Source organism: Meriones unguiculatus, chromosome 18 (assembly GCF_030254825.1).
Source record: "Meriones unguiculatus strain TT.TT164.6M chromosome 18, Bangor_MerUng_6.1, whole genome shotgun sequence".
NCBI classification, from domain to species: Eukaryota; Metazoa; Chordata; class Mammalia; order Rodentia; family Muridae; genus Meriones; species Meriones unguiculatus.
In genome coordinates, this window is record NC_083365.1 from 31,161,710 (window position 1) to 31,180,374 (window position 18,665).

The following is an 18,665-nucleotide window of genomic DNA, read 5'->3' on the forward strand; positions in this document are numbered from 1 at the left end:
CATTCCTGTTGAAGAGAGGGAACAGGGTAGAAGAGGGACCTCCCATAAAAATGAAGGTGAGGATCAGGTATGGGAAGAGCAGGGATAGGAAGGCAGAGGGCTTGCAGAGAGAAGAGAAACCGTGGGCAGAGGCATCTCTGTGACAAGCTGGAGACCTAATATAGGATAGGCTCCCAGGAGGATATGAGGATGACTGTAGATGAGAATCCTAATAACAGGGATCATGAAGAGTGAAGAGTCCTCCATGGGACTCTGAGTGGAGGGAGAGGAATACTAACGCACACCAAAAACTTCTACCCAAAATTTACCCTGCCTGCTAGATGTTCAGGAACAAAAACAGAACGATCTTTAAATATAATGAAATATTTATTATCATATATTACACTTTACTAAATCAGAGCAATACTTTTATTTGTATTCTTATAATTTTTAGACATACTATTGGATTTTTTAGAAGTATCATATGTTTAAATGACAGGGAAAAATAGTCTGATCATGTGTGGGAAAATATGAACTGCTCACTGCTATCTACTTTGCAATGAAATTTCTTGGGACACCTAAACCATTCCAGCTAAAAGTACAATGAATCCCTCATTTTCCCATAAAGAGGCCATTGTACACTGAAAGCTTTTTATACACAGGTATTGTTTCAACAGGCCATGCCAACCCCACAAATTGTTCCCTCTCCTTTCTGAGAAGCAGAAAGACGTAACATTCTCCTAAGATATTTATAGCAGTAGGAAGTTGCCATTTAAGCGGGACCTACACTGCACCAAGCACTCTTTTAAGCAAGGCAAGCATGGATTTCCTTAATTCTTTTAAGACTTAGTCATATCGCTATCGTAGGCACAGAATGTTGATTTGATCAGTGGTACACAGCTACTGAGCATGAAGACTTACTTGGTCTGATTCAAACACTGAGCCTTTTCGTACAAGCGTAACGCCTTTTGAGTGACATTTTTAGTTGTTCAAATCCAGCACTAAAGCTGGGTGTGGCGGTGCACAGCTTCAGTTCTAGCAAATGAGAAATAGAGGCAGGTGGTTTCTTTCAGTTAGTCTGCCAAGAAAGGTCTAGGCCAGGCCAGACAAGAATACACAGCAAAATTATTTTTCAAAGCAAACTCACAAAACCAGCAAATCCCCGCTACTGCCATTTTACTCTCAAAATACAAATAGTACATATTATACCAAAATCATATAACAGATTAAATATATCATAGCAGTACCAATGAGAGTGAACTCATATAATAGAATTTCTGAAAAAAAAAAAAAAAGGCATTCTTTGAGGCTGAGTATAACATGGCTCACGGGTTTATAGAGCGTGTATTTTGGTCTATCAAAAATACATATTTCCTGGAATCTTCTTTCATATTTGTGTCTATTAGTGTACATTTTAATAATATTACATACTGTGTAGGATTTTTATTACAGGAATTAAATTTTTTTATGCAGTGATGTCATTATACGGCATTAAAAAGAGGAAGCAATCTTTTGGAGTCTGACTAAGGTGACAGTCATTAACATTTGTGTTCTCCAAATAACTCTTGAAAGCAATACTCTAAATCCTTCACGCTAAGTTCTGATGCTTGACTTTAAGGCAAATATATCGTTGCTCAGGGCTTTTCTCTTTTACAGTGAGTGCTCTAGAACAGTTGAACACCTTCTTTTTACCCTTACCTTTACAGCACCTTGTGTTTGGGATTAAGTCGTTCATTGCATACCTGATTCCAGACATACCAAGGGGCCTCCGTGAACGCATACGGCGGGAGAAATACTTAGTCCAAGAAATGATGTACGAGGCTGAACTGGAACATTTACAGCAACAGAGGAGGAAAAGTGGCCAGCCTATTCACCATGAATGGCCTTAGGCAGTACTTGTTACCCAAAAGGGGAGGTACCATTAGTGTGCGGGAAAGAGACCTTTGAAATATAGATGGGATCCAAGAGGAAAGCATACTTGGCAAACCATTCTTATAAAATGCTACTTGGAAATGCATCACAGCAGTCTCTGGGATTTGGAATGTTCAGATTTCTAAGAAAAAAAAAAAAAAACCGACTTGTGACCTCCAAAGGGATGCAACTGCATGGCAGGGAGCCAGGCTCTGGTTCTCAGAGCAAGGCCTCAGAAGAGATTGGTGTTTTGAGGCCACCCTGTTCCATCAGCTGCAGAGTAACTAGGAAGGTGGTGGTGAAATCTCCAGGGGATGGACTTCCACGTAAAATGTTCATAAGCTAGAAGTACTAATCAGATTCTAGGACTTTCATGTGAGTTCAGATATTCACAAGAAACGAGTTAAGTCTGTTGTTGGCTCTGATTTCAGAACTCCATGTCCCTTTAGCTTATGGGCTAGTGGACTTGTCTTTGCCTGATTGACCCAATAGGTGTATGCACATGGCATTTTTATGCTGCTCCATGGTGACTATGCACTTGAAGAGTTGCACATCAGCCTAGTAATCAAACCAAAAATCTAAGTTCCAGAAAATAAAAAAAAAATTAAAGATTAAAAACTACCATTGGAATAACTATTATTCTGGCTGTATTTAAGTTTGCTTTGTCACTCAGAGCCAAGCGCACTGCCCATTTTTATTAATAAATACCAACTGTCCCACTTGGAATGTTTGAATGGCTATCCTCGTGTCACTTAGAATGTGACTACTTTTTATTTTGTTGCAGAAGCCTGTCCTGTATTCTATTCCACGTGCCCTTCTCTGAATTATTACAAATATCACAGAACACTATTTTGAAACCATGTAAATATGTCAATCTTCCTTATATGTTTGCACTTTTACACTTTGTGATGTGAGTTCCAGCTTACGGAGCTCCAAGACCAGTTGCACAAGATGCTACTGTAATCTGTTCATTCAGGAAATGTGAAGCCAAATGTTCCGAAGCACTTACGATGTTCTATAATGCACTCTCAATTATGAGCTAATGAAAAGAATGCATGCATATAGTGTACTATTTGCATAAAATACTTTCTGAGTTTCACTTTTTTTTTTTTTAAATCATGGAAGGGAGATTTCTGTTTTGTTTGTTTGTTTGGTTTGGTTTGGTTTTTGATGAGTTTATTTTATTTAATTTCAAAATTCTCTAGAAGCGAAGTCAAATTAATTGTTAAGGTAATTATTTCATGTGTTGGAGAATCCTTATTTGAATGTTAATTTTGTTCACACATTCATGGAGCACAAATAAAGGTGTATCCAATTAAAGGAATTTGTGAGGAGGCACAACTTGAGGGGGCAGAATAAAAAAGAAAGGCAGGGGATAAAGTAGATGGATATATGGTAGAAATCAACACACTTTTTGTTGCAAAACAGAAAGATCCAAGCTTTTTTCTCTTGATAATGTGGGAAATGACAGAGAATGCACACACACAGAGAATATACAAACATACAACACACACAATACAGAACACATAAATACACAGAGAAAGAAAAGAGAGAGAGAGAGCTCATAAACACACACATAATTATTGTGATTTCTGCTTTTTGTTCAGTTTGTTTTTGTTCAATTAAGCAAAACAGGGATGTTTACAAAATTCAAGATATTGGATTAGGCACACACAAGCAAAAATGAAACTACTTTGCACACATACTAGTGGATTTCTCTCGAGGAAATTAGTTTCACTTACTGGAAGTGCACTGCTCGAATTCTAAAACTAAAAAGCTTTGTTTACCTGAATATGGTTGTTTTATAGTTTCTGCCAAGGACATCCACTTTTCCACTTTCCCTATTATTCTGAGCCAAGCAGTCTGAGATTACAAATTTTTCCACAGGGTTTAGGGATAGAGCTCAGTGGCTGTGTGTGTCTATTATTCAAGACATATAGACTCAATTCTCAGCACCACAAAATAAATGAATAAATTAATAAAAATTAAATGAGATAGGTAGTGAATTCTCACACAAATCCTTGCTCGTAGGACTCTTCCACTGCAAACATAATGGCTAATTTTAAAAATTACCCAACTGAGTTTTCAGCACCTTTATTTTGGGGCATCCATGTTCCCTCTTCTTAATTAAATGTATGCACATGCCAGAGCATAATATTTTGCTTACCTAAAATTTACATATTTTCCAAATTAGGGATGCAAGACAGACATGTGTCTTAGGTAGGATAAACAATAAGGTTTTTTTTTTCCTTGAAAATTCTATTTCTAGGGTTTTTCTATAGTTCATTGGGGTTTATATCATATTGATTGGTCTGAACAAAGGAAGATATTTTAATAAATGTTGTCGTATGTTAATTTAGAAAATGCCTTCTCTGATATTTTTGAAACAGGCATGAGAAAACAAAGAACCAAAAAAAAAAAAAAGAAAGATCTGCAGTGTTTGATTGTAAACACTGCAGGACAATCAAACCTGGTTTCATCATCAGTGAGAGCAAAACAGAGACAGCTCCTCACAGTATTTAGCTTTAGATCACTCTGCTTAAGTTGAGAGAAATGTTTTATACATGTTTTTCATATGAATGTAAATTATTTCTCAAAGATTTATAGCACACACTATTCTCAGGAATTCTGTATGTTGTGAATGCTGCTCATATATTTTCATATTCTCACTTGTCTTTTTAATGCTAATAACTAATGGATATGTGCATGCAGTTTGCCTTGACAAGTTGTGCAAACCATTTTGAGTCTTAACTGTAATAGTTCTCAATTGTCTGAGTCTGTATGCACTTTTAGGAGAGACACTGCTGCCTGGCCGCATGATGAGGTTCAACCTAAATGCTAAATGAATCTTGGCATAATCTACTGTTTCAATGGAATGAATACAACTTTTTTTCACTCAATAAATTATCATTTTTCCTATAATTTGCACATTACCTTTCATTCTGCTTGTATTTTTAAATATTAAACTGGGCTCTGCTGAATAGGTATGGGCTGGAAAGACTGCACATTTTTTAGCTCCTTGAAGCAATAGTTGTATTATTCTCAGAGAAACTCATTCAGGCTGTCTTTTGATAGATAATATTCTCATAGTAAAGTCATTCATGGAACTGAGAAGATGGCTCAGTGGATAAAATTTTTGCTGTGCAAGCATGAGGACCTAAGTCTGGATCATCAACACTTACATAAAAAAGCTGAACATGGTAGACTATGTCTGTGACCCCCAACTCTAGGGAGGCAGAGATAGGATACCAGGGGCTAACCAGTATGGCCAAGTGCTGAGCTCCAGAGTTAAGGAGAAACCCTGCCTTAAAAAATGAGATAGACTGTGTGTGTCTTTCTGCTTCTGGGATATCTCACTCAGGATGATCTTTTCTAGATCCTGCCATTTACCTGCAAATTTCATGATTTCCTTGCTTTTAATTGCTGAGTAGTATTCCATTGTGTAAAAGACACACACGGTATATACTCACTTATAAATGGGTACTAGACCTATAAGATATGATCAGTGGACTTGGAAAGGGGAAGGGAAGAGTTGAGGGAGGGAGAGTGGGATTCGGAGGGAATGAGGGAAGGAGCTATGGCTGGGATACAAAGTAAATAACCTGTGATTAATATAAAAAAATAAAAATTAATGAAAAAAATAAATTTTAAAAAAGATAGGATAAACATACTAAAATCTGTACACCTAAAGAAAATAAACAAGAAAGAGGACCCGAGGTAAGATGATCAATCCTCACTTAGAAAGACAAATGGGATGGATATTGGAAGTAGGAGAAAACAACTAACAGGACAGGAGCCTATTAACAGAGGGCCTCTGAAAGACTCTACCTAGCAGTGTATCAAAGCAGATACTGAGACTCTTAACTAAACCTTGGGCAGAGTGCAAGGAATCATATGAAAGAAGGGGGGGGGGGGTTAGTATGACCTGGAGAGGCCAGGAGCTCCACAAGGACCAAATATATTTGGGCACAGGGGGTCTTTTATCCAACTGTTTTTCCAACCAAGGACCATGTATGGATATAATCTAAACCCCTGCTCAGATGAGCCCATGGTAGCTCAGTGTCCAAGTGTGTTCCCTAGTAAGGGGAACAGGAATTATTTCTGACATGAGCTCAATGGCTGGCTCTTTGCTCCCACCCCCCTACCGCCCGAAGGAAGAGCAGCCTTGCTAGGCCACAGAGGAGGACATTGCAACCAGTCCTGATAAGCTAGGGTTAAATGGAAGGGGAGGAAGACCTCCCCTATCAGTGGACTTGAAAAGGGACAGGGAGGAGATGAGGGAGGGAGGGTGGGATTGGGAAGGAATGAGGGAGGGGGCTATGGCTGGGATACAAAGTAAATAACATGTAATTAATATAAAAACATAAAAATTATAAAAACAAATGATAGAAATAAAGTGAAAATATTAGACATTGACTTCTAGTCTACACACACAGGCATGCGTACATAAACACACAGATCAGATGAAAACACAAAATACAAAGCACAAAAAAGAAGAAAATAGATATTTGTATATTAAAGAGCAGGTGAGATAGCACATTAATGCTAGTGATGTTTGTGCTAGAGGCAGGTGAGAAAATAACTTTGATTAGTTCATATGAGGGGAAATGTGGAACTTTCATGGCCCAGAATTATGGCAGGGTAGAGGAGAGCTTGGATCCTGGAGACCTCATGAAAGGACAGCAGGAGTTGCCTCCCTCTCATCTCCTAACCTGACTCCATAAGGTTGAATGCCCCACAGTCAACCCTGGAAAGCCTGACACTTATCAGGCTTTACTCTTTTCTTTACCTTATAAGGTCCCCCTCCCCAACACACACACACACACACACACACACACACACACACACACACACACGCTCTAGCCACTGAGTATGCAGATGGAGTAGCTTCCAACACCCCTGTCCTGGGCCAGTTATACATGGCCACACAAACTTTGGCCCAGAGACCATAGCCAGTTCCCCAGGGACATAATCATCCCCTTCCCCTTCCCTCCATACATGAACCACTTCTCCTAAGCTGTTCTGCGGCATGTGCTGTTTGCCTTGCACTCACCCAGCTGACAAAGATCCTGCTTACAACCACCTGCCCCCAACCAAGCTTCACTTCCTTAATCTCTACCCAGTGTACAATGGGCCTGGCTATCCTGCAGGGGTGAGTGGAACACAGCTGGCACCCAACATGGGTGTGACTGGGTCTCTGGTACAAGCAGTGAGAAGGTGATTGTCCCCCACAAAGGCCCTAAGCCTCCCCAATCTACGTGCTGTCAGTCTATCTTTTCCTTCTTTGTTTTCTGTTAATGTGTTTTCATTGGGTTCAGACACATCGAAAGGATAAGTGACACCTTCTGGCCAGGGCTTTCCTTGGCATTGGTAGAAGGTCCCAAAACCTCTGTTAGAACACCAAAAGCCCATATGAGAATCAGCAATAATGCCCCAACTTTTTTCTAAAACAATAACTCAGTGACCTGTAAATGCCACTGGAGTGATAGCTAGAATTCTTAAAACTGCAGCAAGGCTTACATTTGGGGAAAGTTCTTCTCTGACCCGGGCATTTCAAAACTTCTCAAACATGAGAAACATCTCATCACATACAAAGAAACCCCATGTTAAAGAAAGATGGGCTTTCTTGAAGTCCCATGGAATAAGACTCACCAAAAAGAAAACCTCTTCATTTTGGGAGGAGATCCTTAAAATAGTACTATGTATGACCACAGGTTATGTTTACAACCCTGGCTCATGAACTCAGGTTGCGTGCCTCACCCTGAAGAGACACCCAAGAGGGAGAAACTCCCTCTCATCATTTCCTGCCTATCACAGCTTCAATCTTCCAATACATTGGACCACTTAGAACAGGACCCATCTAGGATGCTGCCTTTCCTCAGTCAGGTGAGTCTGAGGCTAGGACTCTAAACATTGCCCTGTTCCAGATCTTCCCTTACAGCATCTGGCAGGGAATATCGCACACGCCTTCAGCCCCACCTGCCCCTCTTCCCCTTGCCCACCAAGCCTGCACTCCTCAAGACTCCATTACAAAGACAGACAGTGCTAGTTTGATACTTCTCCTCCCCAGCCCTCTCCCACTCTTCCCTTTACACACCAAGCCTGCACTCCCCAGGACTCTGTTACAAAGGCATGCCAACTTCCAGCTTTTCCAACTTCCTCACCCTTCACCAAAGTAGAGAGAGAGCTTCACCAACCCACGACTTCTCCTGCTTCTCTCTCCCTCACCCAGCAATGCCTCAGTCTCTGCCAAGAAAATAGAGGAAATGCTATACAAGTCCTTGGTCTCTCTACCCCCAATGCACATACACTTTATCATCTCCGTGATTCTGTTTTGGAAGCAGACAAAATGCAGCTTAAGCCTCCAGCCAACTCCCCCTGCTGCCAATAAATTTTATAACTCTCCCACAGTCTTAGAATTCTAAGCATTTCCAGTCAATATTCACCCCATGCAATTTAAACCACTTAATTGGCTCCCTTACCAAGCTACAGAGTTAAAAAGCTGAGACAAAGGCAGTCAAAGAAGATATCATCCATGCTCCTTTAACTAAATCTCTCCTCCAAAAACAAATTGCCACCTTAAACAAGCCCCAGGATTGGTGAGACATCTGTCACTCTTCCCTGCCATCCTCAATCTTCTTATAGTGGGAAGGTCTTTTCCAGAATGAATGTCTCCAACCAGTCAGATGGAATCAGGACCTAGATGACATCCTGTGGGGATTTGATGAACTTTTTGGCCAGGGAGGTTTTTTTTTTGTTGTTTTTGTTTGTTTGTTTGTTTTTTCAAAGGGAGCCTAACAAGTAGCTCAGCCAGCAGGTTATTAGGACCAGATGCAGATCTGTGTGCTTTAAGCCTAGGACAGAATTGCCTTACCCACTGTCTAACCAGACCCTGTCTCCTCCTCCTCCTTTTTCTCCACCAAGAGATGAAGGAGGCACTCTTTGATTTTATTCTTAGAACTAAAATGAGTTTAGAGAGAAAAATTCCTGATCATGCAGCCAAAGGCCTCCTTCTTAAGAACATAATCTAGGAGGGTATGACTTCTAAGTCCAAGTTCCCCTACCAAGGTCTCAGAAATGAACACTATGATAGATGGGTTGTGGCTACTCAAGACATAGAAACATCACATCATGCTGCTTCCATAGCTCAGGCCTTTGCAGAACCAATTAAAACAGAAGGGATCTGCTTTAAATGTGGCAAAAAGGACACTGGAAAAATGAGTGCCCAAAAAAGACCCCACCATTAGGGACTCCCAAAGCCCCTAAGATAATATGCCTCTGGTTCTACAACAGGTTCCACTGGGGAAAAATTGTCTCTCACATTATGATACAGATGGTAAAGAATTAGTGCCCTTAAACTTAAAATGGAGCAATCCTGAACTCCAACAGTAAGAGGGAATACTGTTCCCATAGAGGCTTTGTGGGTATATAGCATCCCAGAAGGATCGAATCCAAAAATCATCATAAAAATAAATGGCAAACCATTCAAATGCCTCATTGATACTGGGGCATACAAGACAATTTTAAGACAACAAGAGATCCTACAAGATTGGCAGCTAATTCGTGGACCCCAGCTTTTAGGCATAGGGGCTGTTCCTGTGCATTTATGACTAAGCAGGCCTCCAGAGTGAAAGATCCCAATGGAGCTGCTTGTCTAACATGCCTTCTAATAGCCAACATCACCACCATTCTTCTAGGGAAAATGTTTTAGAAGCCCTAAAAGTGGTGCTTACCAGCCACCCAGAAAGAAATTGCATCATTATAGATGATTATACTCAGAAAGAAAACTATGACCACCCCCCACAAAAAAAAAAAAATTACAACTCTCCTCCAAATTACCCCCAATTCTAAGGGCCACTGTTAAATTTAGTACTCGCTGCCTTGACTGGTTTTGTATTGTGAGTGTTTTTCCTCCTGGCCTTAAATTCCCAGAATAATGGCTCATGAGACTCAAATATTTTTACAAATATCTAAGCCATATACCTAGGCTTTTCTCTGACTAGTTCATCACTTAAAATAACCCACTTCTACTAATCTACATTCTGCCATGTGGCTGCTTACCTGTGTCCAGGTTCTTTGTGTCTGTCCTCTTCACATCTTGCCAGACCAATCTCCAGTGCCTGTCTCTATTGCAGAATCCTTTCTGTCTGCCTGATGTCCCACCTCCTATTTCATTTCTAAGCTATAGGCCATCACATTTTTTTTTTTATTGAAAGGTATTGTGTGCATACAGTACACAAGCTGATTACAGTTTTCAACCATACATAGGAAGCAGAGACAGGGGACTGAGAATGGGATGAGGCTATAAACCCCCCAAACCTGCCTCAGGAATGTGCTTTCTCCTGTACCATTCTATCTCCCGCAGACTCTATAATTCACAAACAGTACTACCAAGCGGGGTCTAAGTGTTCAAACACATGAGCCTGTGGAACACATTTCTCATTCAGACTACAGTAATTTGCAGAAGAGTGTAAGGGTGTGAGCCAAGGGGCTGGGGATTTGAACACTTCTGGCAATTCACTGTGGAAATAACGAGCAAAATTTCCTTGTGCCAAGTGAAGGAGACAGACTCTTATCTCGTAGACAAGACTCACTAATTTGCCCGTTTCTGGTTTTAAAAACTTGATGGTTAAATCTAAAAATGTGTGCTGCTTATTGAATGACTTAACTGATATGGCTGGATAGGGTAATTGGACAATTGGGGGCAATTAAAAATAAAACAAACCAAAAATGTCATTGGACATGTGTACACTATTTTTTTTTTTTTACATTATAGTATCAGTTTTCCAAACAGCATTCTGGGTTTTAAAGAGTCAGTTAACATCTTATTGAACTCCTATCATTTTTTTTTTTCAATGTAGTTTATTCAGGAACCTTGAACAATCATCGGACCTGGGGAAAGCCAGCCCACAGCTTAAATAGCCTCTGGGTAGCCAACCCCAGCATGCCACGTGGGCAATGCAGATAGGTCCACATACATGGAAGCAAGCCAGATCCTCAGCCTCAGCCAAATGTGGAGTTGTTTGTGACAGAGAGCACTCACTATCAGAAAGGTGGAAGGCGGAAACCAACTCCATCTTTCAGGCACGGCATTACGCAGCTCTCTACAGTTCCCCCCTTTTGTTTTAGACGCATCAGGCAAGAGTAGAGGTCTGATCTTATATCCCCCATTTTTATTCATTATTAGCCAGATAGAGCTAAGTAATTGTGGTAATGATACATGCTTTTTTGCCCAATGCTGGAATGCTAGTGAATTTAGGTATGCCCTGGTTACTCGCATGCCTCGCTGGGTGCCTGTGCCCGTTGATGCCCCTCACGCTATGACTCTCTTCAGACAGAAAAGGGATCTTGGAACTACAGCCGCCATTGTTACTGCCATCTCATTGGTGGCTGTTGGAACTCCTATCATTTTTAGAGCTACAGGAAGAACATTTTGTGGAGACCAAAAATTCTGGTTTTATTTGGAAACTTAAGTGTTTTCCTATAAGCATTTTCATTCAAAATAAAATGTGCCAACCTTGCATAGTCTAACATAAAAATTAATTGGGCTTTTGTTTGAATTATTGATCATCCCAGGTACCTACTAACCGAGACTTTTGTCTTTGTGGAGTTGATAATTTCTTCCAATCAAGCTTGCAGTCTGAGTTCATGTGGAAATTATGCTTGTGATTATATTTTATGTTCTTTTTTCTAAAGACTACCATTATTTTAGCCACAGTAAGCCTTCCTTTCAAAAGTAAAAATTAAAGCATGTAGGTTATTTAAAAGTGTCTTTTAGTCAGGACTAATCTAATGTCGGGTGTCATCGAGATGGATTATCAGGGAATAATGGCCTGGTGGATTCCTAAATTCACTTACTGCTTCAAAACAGGTCTTCTCTGCAGCTGTCCCTCATGAAGTTGCTTTTGAATTTCTTGACCCTCAGTGGGAACCCTTAGTTATGTCTGAGCACAGGGGTCCTTCCTGAGATGGATACTCCAAGTAGCAGGCATGGAGGTAACAAGGAACCCCTGCACAGATGTAGGCCATGGCAGTTCAGTGTCCAAGTGGGTTCCATAATAATGGGAACAGGGACTGTCTCTGACATGAACTGATTGGCCTGCTCTTTGATCACCTGCCCCTGAGTGGGGGAAGCATCCTTACCAGGCCACAGAGGAAGACAATGCAGGTACTCTTGATGAGACCTAATAGACTAGGATCAGAAGGAAGGAAAAGAAGACCTCCCCTATCAGTGGACTTGGTGAGGGGCATGCGTGGAGAAGGGGAAGGAAGGGAGGGACTGGGAGGGGAGGAGGGAGGGAGCTAAAGGGGGGATACAAAGTGAATAAAGTGTAATTAATAAAAAATTAAAAAAATCTTTCTATCCTCTATTTTTTTTTTAAATCGAAACTTCTAAATTACTAGTTGGAAAATAAATATGAGATCTATATTTGGAACACTTTTCAGAAATACAATGGTGATGTGAACACCCAGCCCTAGTGGATAAGTCTTATCATTTCATGCCTACCTAGCACTGCCAGTTAAATGCCTTAGGCCAAAGTCACTGTGTTTTGAAGCAGTAATATGAGTAGACATTACTTTTCTTAGTGTAGTCATCTAAACGGGAAGCACGGGATTGAATGACAAGAAAGGAAAACAAATCTAATTGCAAAATATTAGCAGAAGCTATGTGTTGGACATAGTAGGACCAACTTGGGAATGTCTGACCAAGGTACAAAAGCAAGTCTCCTTTTCAGGTGCTTCTTTAGCTTCAATAGTGAGCATATCTTGCTTTTTTTCTAACCAGACAGCAAACAAGTTCAGCTCATCTTTGAACACAAAAAATAAATGAGACCTTTTTTTTCTTTAATCCCGTGTATTTGTGCTTCTGTGTGTACTCCTTAATGTCCTTTATAAACCAAACACTACATAATTTATGCAAAACATTGAAAAGAATGACCTTGTATATAATATGGTGAAGCTTATTATAACATGTTTACTTTTTAAATGACAGGCCCATCTTAGTTTTTAAAGTTTACAGAAAAGTTTCAGAGTAGTATACCATGTTGCACCTCACTAATAAGAAATATACCGAAGGTCATTTCAATGCTTTTCAATCTGAATTTATTTTTTTAAAGAAATAATTTAAATAACCTTAATTATACATCATTCCCCAAACACTTTCTTTAAAATTAAGTAGTAACATAAATGACACACTGAGTGTAGAAGTTTCCCAGAATTAATGGATACAAAACTGTGTTAAATATAAAATACTAAAATATCTCCTGGAATTTCCAATTGTTGAACAGAAGTACTCCTATCATTGAGCATTTTCTTCTGTAAAATAAGGTTGATTTTTTATTTGTTTGTTTTGTTTTTCTAATTTGCCATGAAAACATGAAACTGCCCAAAAAGGTTATGTTTTGACTAAATAGCCACATATAATTAAATGTAAATCTATTCTGAAGACTTTTGATTCTTCAAACACCAGAACATATTTCAATGGAAAAGCATACTTTTGAGAGTTTGTTATTCATGTTTGCAAATCTTTATTGATTTGCTTGAGAGTTTGAAATTATAGCATTCAATCTTTCCAAGAGCTAGAAATAGTATTTTTCTATCAACCAATCGTTAAGGCTCTAGTATTTCAAATGGCTCCCATGGTGATACTCAATAAATTACAGTTGTTCAGAATGGAATCCGGTTATAAAGTTTCTAATATTGGGCAAGGTAGTTAAATCCTTTTTAAATTTACTGTATAATATTTAGCATATGGAATCTGTAAATCTACAAATGGACACAGTAAAAAAATTCTGAAAATTATCTGAAGTATTTTGAAAAATAATTGAACTTCAACCAAACAGCTGAAAAAAACCTCACATTTTGTCTAATATGTGTGCTTTCTGATATTCTGAAAAGATTGTAATGCCATCAAGACATTTCAGTAATACTTGCTTTTAAATACTTTGCGAAAGTGTCTCAGCTTCTTGAGCTTTTCTATTCCTGTTGAAACACTGTTACCCCTATATAGTCACAAAATAGTGAAATTACTCAGAAAACAGTTTGAACGAAAGAAAATAAAATCTCATTCCCTCCTTGTTGTTTCAAGATTCCGCTTTGCTTCTGTGTGCTGTGTTTTTAACATCATTCAACATATTTGCTTAAGGCTGGAATTTACAAATGTGTGGCTTAATAAACCAAAAGAGAGTAGGCTGTTTTCAGTAGTGAACTTGTAGACCTTTATGATAAGACCCTTCTCAGTTTTAGGAATGTAGGAACTCTTAACAATGTTTTATAGATACTTTAATATAAAATGCAGTATTTAGGAACTCAGAACGCTAGTTCTGACTTGTAATCATGCTCATTTGTTCTATTTTGCACAGTACACTAGTAATGCACGTGTGTTCAATGTCATCAAAGAGAAACAACGAAATAATTTCCGTTAAAATGAACACCATTTTCTTCATGCACTACGCAGTGACAGTGGGCTAGTTACTGTGTTAAGTCACCACAATAATTCTCTTAAGTAAAAATAGTTTTCCATTTCTTTTAATTGGAAAATAAACTAATACATTTAAAAGTCTTTTCCACATATGACCGGGATAATTTGGTCAGAACTCATGTTTGAGTCTAAGTCATTTGATTCAGATACCTTGTGTCACTCAACAAACTATACTCTTTACTACAAATCATGACAAAAAGCACGACAGCCATCTAAATGAGTTTAGTGCAATAGACATGCTTATCCTCAGTAGTGTCTGCGATTATGCATAAGAGGCACAAAGTCTAGCATTGAGTTCAACACACTTTCCACTTCTAAAAACTCACCACTCACAGCACAATGTATTGAAAAGTTTCTGGACATTCTATGGCAAATCAGCCCCACATTTAACCTATTTCTCCTGAATGTGGCCCCGTAACACCATTCTGAGATGCCATTTCAAGAGTAAAGACGGGAAGGAAAGAATGCTAGAATCACTTAGGCTATTAACTATGATCTTCCACTTCACCACACAACTACTAAAGTTCGAATCCCTGTGTTACATGTTTAGTTTTTTGTATTTGCTTCTGTTCTCTACATAAAGGCATACTTGTTCAGTTTGAGTAAAAGGGAACTCTCTGATCTAGAACTTTGAAGTTATGCTGCAGACTTAAAATAAATTAGTGCTTACTTTATTATTTATTTCTGATGGTGTTCCATAAACTTGCACATGTGACTCGGATGAGTCCTGTGGATAATGGAAAAGATTCTACTATGGCTCATGACCTGTGATATAAATAGTGTACTATTCATATGGCTCACTGACGATATGCTGACTGACTTCACAGCTTTTGTGTAAGGTATGATTTTTCCCTTATTAGCATTGTCGATTATAGTCTCGACTTCCGGATAATCAGATTTTCTTTTCACTTCAAATGTTTCAGTTATTTATTGTGTGTGTGTGTGTGTGTGTGTGTGTGTGTGTGTGTGTACGCACATGAATGTGAATGTCAATGGAGGTCACAAAAAGACATCAGATTCCCTGAAGATCTAGGCTTATAGGCAGCTGAAAGCTACTCAACGTGGTGCTGAGAATTGAACACAGGTCCTCTGGAAGAGCAACCAGTTCTCCTAATTGCTGAGCCATCTTTCCAGCTCCCCATTTATCATTTTAAGGTAACAGAAATCAAGAAGAAACATTGCCTCAATAGCACAAAGTGAAAATGTGTTTATATGTGATTGCTCCCACTGTGAAGACTGATTTCTCTTCTCATGTCCTTAGTAAGGGTATCCTTCTTTGGTCAGACTAGCTCTGGCAACAGGAATGACTAAAGGAACACACAAAAAAGGCAGTTTGAGGATACTAATAGAAGTTAAGTACTGTAGCTGTGGCCACAAGAAAGGCATGGATATGTCTACATATATGGAAGACATGAGGTTGGAGATGATGCCATTCCTATTCTATCAGCCTTGTCAGAGTAGCATTGAATATGTAGAGTTTCCTCTATGTTTAATCTTTACCTTGTCATGATATTTTGATGGTTAAAACTTCAAAATGTGAACTAGGGAGAGTGGTCAGACAGGTATCTTGTAGGAACAAGGTCTTGTGCTTAATTCTCAGCACAAACAAAACAAAACAAAATTCTACAACCAACAAACCCAGAGGTTTAATCTGAAAAGAATCCAAGAGACTTTGACTCCTTTCAGAATTATAAAACTCAGTCCTGTTCAGTCTTTAGGCATGTAGCATCAATCCCTTATAGCCTCAACTGATTTTTCTCACCTGCATTTTGGGCTTCCCCCTCCAAAAAAAATATCCAGAGAAACAGTCACATTGTTTCTATAAATAAGTATAAATAGGTATTGGAGATCCTTCTTTTCTGACAAGAATTTGCGCACAAGGCTACAAAAAGAAGTGACACGAAGTACATGTGTGTGTATAAGTGAGTATATTGTCAGTTGCATGGATTATCCTAGAAATGAGTAGTCTTCTCCTGCATGCTGTTGCTGTAGCTTTTGTCCTTAGGGTTGTAGCCTGGAATCTGAGCCAGGCTTTCTTGCTTCAGTCCATTCTGTAGAGCAGATTCGACCCCTTGTTTCCAGGCACTGCCACTGTCAAGGTGATCCTGAGGAATGTGCAAAGACACATTTTTAAAGCCAGTCTTGAGGTGTTTAAAACCAATTCAAGGGATATCATGTGACCACTGCACCTTTATGAAGGGTGACCGAGACAGTTTTCCATTCACTTCTACTTCCCTTCCTCACAATCCTTCCAGCTGAGCTAAAAACATGCAAAGCCTATCCTGCCTCCCTCCAGAAGAGGGTCCTCATTGCCTAGCTCTTCTGCTGCTCCTCAGCTTGCTCTATCATTAGAGAGGGGAATTGAGATCTCAGGCTGCTCATTATGGGTCTTTACTGATGAGAATGCAACTGGCAAGAGTCTCCACTTTGTCTAACACAAATGTACTTCTTGGGGATAAAGAGTCTAAGGATGTTAAGTGTATCTTGCTGCTGCTTTGACTGTAACTCTCCAGTTTTTATACCTATAATGGCTTGAATCTGAAATGTTTTCTCACAGTTTTACTTCAAATGGTGATGTGGAGGAAACTGTGGTTTTCAGGAAGCCCAACTGGATTAAATAGGTCACTTGGGGCTTTTCCTTGGGGCTATGTCTTGATCTGACCCATGCATGTATTTCCTTTCCTTCTGTTCTTTCTTTCCTTCCACCAGGAGTCAGCAGCCTCTTCCTTCATATGGTATAACTAACCTCTTTATCAGTTCAAGTGCACGGGGCTAAGTAATCATGGGTGAGCCATTAGAAACTATGAGCCAAAACCACCAAACACACACACACACACACACACACATACACACACACACACCAAACCAACAAACAAACAAAAAACAAAGCCCCCCAAACCCACAAAGCCTCTTATATGTCTTTCTGTCCAAAATTTTGTTAAGAGATGATAGGCATAAGGAATTCAGGAGGGGTGATTCCTAGTGAATTAGAAAGTTGTGTCTATGTCATTCAGTATAATCATCCTCTTTAGTTCTCAAATAACAAAAGCTGGACAAAAGGAAAATAAGGCCAAGAACCAAAGCCATCTGGCTCTCAAACTCATCAACTCACTTGTCACATTTGACTGTGTCTTGTAGTTTGTTATTTTTCTAAAACTTATTTTTATTTTTATATTTTTTTTCTTGGAACTCACTTTTCAGGGGTTAAAAGAGACTTTGAAAATTGATCACTTGCATTATCAACAATCCAGCCATGAGGCACATTTACCCATCAACACAAACATTTAAAAGACCATCAGCTAGGTGGTCAAAGTGTAGATTCTTTCAAGCCCTGAGAGTTACTTTTCCATCCTTACAGCCCTTTCCCTAGCAATTGTTACAAAGAGGCAGAAGGGCATTCCCAGGGTCAGAACATTACTCCCAGGGGTGGGCACCCCTCTCTCCCTACTTTTATCAAACTTTTCACAGCTGACTAATACCATTGAGAAACACAGATGTTTACATTACAATTTATAATAATAGCAAAATTATAGCTATGAAATAGCAACAAAAATAATTTTATGGAAAGTGTCACCACAACAGGAGGAACATGAGGAACCTTATTAAAGGGTAGCAACATAGAAAGATTAAGAAGGATAAGAACTCAAGTGAAGGTTGAGAATTTAGTAAGCCAACACCTGTTTTAATTTGTTTGATCTCTCTTTTTTTTTTTAATGTATTATTCCTTACATCCTGTTGGAGGTTTTCCCTCCTTCCACTCCTTCTAGTCCCTCCCACATACCTCTGTTCTCAGCTAGATCCACTCCTCTGGCAGGAAGCGATGAAGGGAGGAAGGGATGAAAGAATGAAGGGAGAGATAGAGAAACAAACACCTGCTTTAAGAAGCTTGTGCTTCGGCTCACCTGTTCGGCTTCCCGGTCGTGCTGAACTCCACACCAGCACAGAGTTTTGTATTTCTTAGACCAAAAGCAAAATAAATTGCAAACTGGTCTTATTAAAAGAGGGTCAATATCTTTGGCTCTTTGCTTGCCTATTAAGAAAAGGGAGATGGATTAAATGGAATCAGGCCTCCAGGCTTTCTATTTCAGTACAGGCATCATCAATTTGAAGAACAAGTTACCTTTTAACAGCATGAAGACAAGCTTTAAAGGTGAATCCATAGAACATGGAAGACCGCTGGAAGAGGTGAGAGCTAGCATTTCACATATTGTCAGGTCAAGAAAGTTCAGAACTACAAAGTTAAACGGTTTCTTTCTTTCCAATTTTTTTCTATATCATATATTTACATAATCAT

General features: G+C 39.2%; 2 protein-coding genes across 3 annotated transcripts in view; one reads left to right on the forward strand and one right to left on the reverse strand.

Moving 5' to 3' along the window:
- The window catches only part of Ano3 (anoctamin 3), a 261,999-nt gene extending 257,176 nt beyond the window's left edge, over nucleotides 1-4,823 (forward strand). For both annotated transcript variants that reach the window (XM_060371385.1, XM_060371386.1), the window contains one exon: nucleotides 1,686-4,823. In XM_060371385.1, the coding sequence (XP_060227368.1) occupies nucleotides 1,686-1,868 (183 nt within the window). In that variant the 3' untranslated portion in view covers nucleotides 1,869-4,823. The remainder of the gene's footprint in view (nucleotides 1-1,685) is intronic.
- An 8,153-nt stretch (nucleotides 4,824-12,976) lies between these two features.
- The window catches only part of Slc5a12 (solute carrier family 5 member 12), a 49,873-nt gene continuing 44,184 nt past the window's right edge, over nucleotides 12,977-18,665 (reverse strand). Inside the window, exons 14-15 of the mRNA XM_060371444.1 lie at nucleotides 18,274-18,401; nucleotides 12,977-16,476 (exon numbers count right to left, since the gene is read on the reverse strand). Coding sequence (XP_060227427.1) covers nucleotides 16,324-16,476; nucleotides 18,274-18,401 — 281 coding nt within the window. The 3' untranslated portion in view covers nucleotides 12,977-16,323. The remainder of the gene's footprint in view (nucleotides 16,477-18,273; nucleotides 18,402-18,665) is intronic.